Source organism: Meleagris gallopavo, chromosome Z, assembly GCF_905368555.1.
Source record: "Meleagris gallopavo chromosome Z, MGAL_WU_HG_1.1, whole genome shotgun sequence".
Classification (NCBI taxonomy): Eukaryota; Metazoa; Chordata; class Aves; order Galliformes; family Phasianidae; genus Meleagris; species Meleagris gallopavo.
In genome coordinates this window covers 616,365-621,110 of record NC_139435.1, presented here as the reverse complement: position 1 = coordinate 621,110, position 4,746 = coordinate 616,365, and the positions used below count along the sequence as shown (strand labels likewise).

General features: G+C 50.2%; 1 protein-coding gene across 1 annotated transcript; it reads left to right on the top strand.

The window, feature by feature from the left end:
- Nucleotides 1–657: 657 nt before the first annotated feature.
- Nucleotides 658–4,746, top strand: ST8SIA3 (ST8 alpha-N-acetyl-neuraminide alpha-2,8-sialyltransferase 3). The gene is made up of 4 exons (XM_085213737.1): nucleotides 658–848; nucleotides 1,364–1,486; nucleotides 3,157–3,714; nucleotides 4,397–4,746. The coding sequence occupies exons 1-4, from the start codon at nucleotides 673–675 to the stop codon at nucleotides 4,677–4,679; spliced, it is 1,140 nt and encodes a 379-aa protein (XP_085069863.1). The 5' UTR covers nucleotides 658–672; the 3' UTR covers nucleotides 4,680–4,746.

Sequence of the window (4,746 nt, the reverse complement as noted above, 5' to 3'; positions counted from 1 at the left end):
AAGCACTATGTTTTTACACAACAAGGGGTCTGTGAGGGAGTCTGGCATCACCAAAAGCAGACTGTGACACAGGAAAAAGCCCCGTGGCAGCACTCTGACCCTCCCACCACGGGGACACCACGGGCTGGGGACACTGTAATGCCTCCAAGGTGCCGTTGCCCATCACCCATTACCCGTCACCCACTGATCACTCATAGCCCAAAGCAAGGAATGGGAACACAGATGAGGTCTGCAGATCATATTGGGATGTAGAGATAAACGGGGTGCCGAGTTCCGCCTGCACCCTCGTGCTGTCCCGCTGCGGGGTCCCTGGGACCGTCTGGGGACACTGCGAGGAACCCCAGGACCGTCCTGGGGTTGCAACCTGAGGCCGTTGGGAAGGAAGCCGGGACCGGGAAGGGCGCACCGAGGGACGTCCCCGGGGCTGCCGGGAGTGCGCCCTGCCTGCCGGGGGGGTGCTCGTCGGCGCTGCCGGGGCCGCCGGGGCCGGGACACGGGGAGGAGGGGGGGGGGCGGCTGCCGGCTGCCATTTCAGCGCGCCGCCGCCCGCTCCCTCCATTTTCTTGCCGGCTGCCGGCGGTGCCGGCCCCGCCACCTCCGCGCCCGCCGCCCCCGCATGCAGCCCCGCGGCAGCCCCGCCGCACACGCCCAGCCGCGGGGCCGCCTCCCGGCATGAGGAGCTGCAAGATGGTGCGGGTGGCCAGCGTGCTGGGGCTGGTGATGCTCAGCATCGCGCTGCTCATCCTTTCTCTCATCAGCTACGTCTCGCTCAAGAAGGACATCTTCGGCGCGCCCCGCGCCGCCGGCCCGGGGGGGCCACGCATGTACATGTTCCACGCGGGATTCAGGTGAGGGCGCGGCTCCGGATGGCCGCCACGGCCCGGCACGGCGCGGGAGCAGGGGGCCCCCCTCACCCGCTCTTGGGCTGGCACTGAGAAAGCCCGAAAGCGCTCGGTGGGAAGGCCCCCGGAAGGCCCCGCGGCCCCGGCGGTGGCTCCTGTCTCACCGCGCTGCCCCCAGCACTCGGCCTGCGGGAAGCGGGCGGCCCCGGGACCGCGGGACCCCCGGGCCGGGCGTGAGGACCTCGGTGCTTAGAGGCTGCTGTAGAGTGGGCACGGCACGGCTCGGCACGGCTTGGCTCAGCACTGCATGGCTCAGCACAGCCCGGTTCGTCTCGGCTCCGCCCGGCCCGGCTCGACTCAGCCCGGCCCGCGGGAGCGGCGCGGCTTCGCCGGCGCTGTCCGTGGTGCTGACGCCGGTCTTTCTCATCTGGAGACGGCGCGGCCTGTGTGTGTGTCCCCGTATTTGTGTGTCCGTGTTTGTGTGTCCCCGTGTCCATGTGAGTCTGTGCGCACACCTTTAGGTCCCAATTCGCGCTGAAGTTCCTCGATCCCTCGTTCGTCCCTATTACAAATTCTCTGGGCCAAGAGCTACAGGAGAAGCCCTCCAAGTGGATATTCAACCGGACAGCGTTCGCACAGCAGAGGTGAGCGTGCAGCTTGTCCCACTTGTCCCCCTGTCATCCTCCCTAGAGTTGTCCCCTCCCCCTGAATATTTGAAAAAGTACAATCAGGGACTGCTAAATACTCTGGATTCTGAGTAATTTGCCAACAGTGAGAAACAAAGGCTGAATCAGAGCATTTCCCAAGATGGTTACAGCTATCTTGGAAGAATTGATTAATTCAGAGCAGGACACCAAGCTGCAGCACACATCCTTTTACCAAACAGAACGTGACCCAGTTTCTCAGAGTGCAAGAGAAATTGTCATTTCTTCAAGATAAATAGCTGGTTGATTAAAACTCAAAACGAATCAGATTGTAGCAGCCGTGAAGTGCTATGTATATGGAGGACAAAATATGTCCAGCAATTCTGACCAAGTACAGCTCCACTCTGGCTGTGGATTGGGCAAAAGGCAATTCAGTGGGGCCACCAAGAGCCCAGACTCCCCTGAGATGCCTTCACTGCACATTGACTTCTGCTTTCTGTTTACAAGTTCATGGCCACATTGCATTGTGGCAGTGCAAAGACTTTCATGTTTCCTTAAGCTTCCTCAAAGCTTAATGTGAAACAAGATGGATTTTTATTTTCTTCACTACGATGTGATGTCTGCCCAGCCTCTTTTATTTAATGGCTTTACTGCAGTATGTTTATATATAGCAGTAAAGTTGTAAAAGAAACAGAAATCCTTTAGCTATTTAAGATGACTACAACCATCTTGGACTACAATATCTTAGTTTCGTATTGATGAATGCTTGCCATTTTAGAGGGCGCATTATGTCTCTGCCCACATGTCCCATTTGAGTAGCCCATCAGCAGCTGCAGGCCGTCAAGATGAGATGGCACCTTGCTTGCTTCATCCTTTCCTTGGGATCTCCCTGGCTGGTGCAACAGTGGCCACTCGTCAGTATGGCTTCATTCCTGGCACCACCGCCTCATCCTTAATAAATAACTAAGTGTCACCCTGCTGTTGATATGAGCTAATGCCTCAGGATCTGCTGCTGCATTTGTCTGTCATCCATAACCCATAATTAGGGGACCCAATGGGACTCCATTAATGCTTAGATACTGGAGGATGTGAGCTGGAAGAAAGGTTGTTTTCCATAAACATGAGCAAATAAAGTGGTATTGGTTTTCTAATTTTATGCTCTGCTGGGGAAATTCCTGAGCAAGGTTAGTTCTACTTGTTTTTTTGGTTTTTTAAGTATTCCAAATAACCTTTGCAAAAATGTTGGCATGTTTGCTCTAATAAGACATTAAGGACCTATGTTTACACAAAGGGAGACAGTGACTGTCACTTGTTCCATGACTAAAAGCTTCCTGATGAACACAGAAGGAATATTTGCATTTAAGAAATCACCTACATAACTGTTAATTCAGTGGGATATTCTGGACTTCTTGATTTTGCTTCAGGTATCTCATGGCAAACACAATGTCCATCATTAGCATAGACCATGGTCCAGTACTGAGAGCTCCCTCATTGCTATCTGTTTATTTTGATTTTAATTCTATTGCATTGCATTGCTCAGTAGACTGCTATATAACATTTTAGAAAGGAAGACTTAAGTCTATCTGGAAACAAATCTCTCTAACACAGACAAAGGGGAAATACAACTCAATGTTTTCTTTTTTTTCTTTTCTTTTTCTATTTTGTTTCAGACAAGAAATCCTTCAGCATGTCGATGTCATAAAAAATTTTTCTTTGACCAAGAATAGTGTTCGGATTGGACAGCTGATGCATTATGATTATTCCAGCCATAAGTATGTTTTTTCCATAAGCAATAACTTCAGATCACTGCTTCCAGATGTGTCACCAATCTTGAATAAACATTACAACGTTTGTGCCGTGGTTGGAAACAGTGGAATCCTGACTGGTAGTCAATGTGGGCAAGAAATAGATAAGTCTGATTTTGTTTTTCGCTGCAATTTTGCTCCAACTGAGGCATTCCAAAAAGATGTTGGAAGGAAAACCAATCTCACAACCTTCAACCCCAGCATCCTGGAGAAGTATTACAACAATCTCTTGACCATTCAGGATCGCAACAACTTCTTTCTGAGCTTAAAAAAGCTTGATGGTGCGATTCTTTGGATCCCTGCTTTTTTCTTCCACACGTCAGCAACGGTCACTAGAACACTGGTTGACTTCTTTGTTGAGCATCGAGGCCAACTAAAGGTCCAGTTGGCTTGGCCGGGAAATATAATGCAGCATGTTAACAGGTGTGTATTTTTCTCTCGCATTTAGCTTGTCAAAATACGTATTTCTCCCTCTGTGAACACAATGGTTTTTATTTTCCTCAACTGAAAGGTACTCCCTGGCCAATCAGGACCTGGCACTGTTTGCTTTCAGAGCCCACGCAGTTCTGTCATTGCTTCAGTAAGCGCTCCAGGGTCTGTGCCATCATGAGACTGTTCAACTGTTCCCACAGCGGCTTCCGCAGAGGCAGAAGGAGTGTGGAGGAGTTGAGTGAGATTCTGCATAAGAAAAGAACCACTTACAGAAGAACTTGCTCTCAGCTAGCAAATAGGGTGCCAGCAGACATCTGCAGAGTGATCGATCTAGGCAAATCTATTGCAATTCATGTATGGATAACATTGCCACCTCTTTAGAAAATACACTGCACCAGGAATCAAGGGATTTGCTTTTCTGGATAAGGCACTGTTTTTCCAGGTGAAAAACCAAAAGCAGACCTTGAAAGAGAATGTTGATACATTTCTCTTCTTTACAGACTGACCTGAACAGCAATCCTTACCTTACTCCAGTTATCAGCTGTGAACACTGATGCTCTCCATGCTGTATCATTTTTGGTGGTTTCCATACAGTAATCGTATTTTTTCTTACAACAGGCGCACGATGTTACTTGTACCCTATACTAATTTGCCTTTGTTTTTTTTTCCACAGATACTGGAAAAACAAACACTTGTCACCCAAGCGGCTGAGTACAGGTATTCTCATGTATACCCTTGCTTCTGCCATATGTGAAGAGATTCACTTGTATGGATTCTGGCCCTTCGGGTTTGATCCCAACACAAGGGAGGACCTCCCGTACCACTACTATGACAAGAAAGGAACCAAGTTCACCACCAAGTGGCAGGAGTCCCACCAGCTGCCTGCAGAGTTCCAGCTGCTCTACAGGATGCATGGTGAAGGACTGGCCAAACTGACCTTGTCGCATTGTGCCTAAGAACCTAAATCTTGAAGTGCCAAATGATTGTCTAAAAAAGTGCCCAACTCTGAGTTAAATGCTCTTC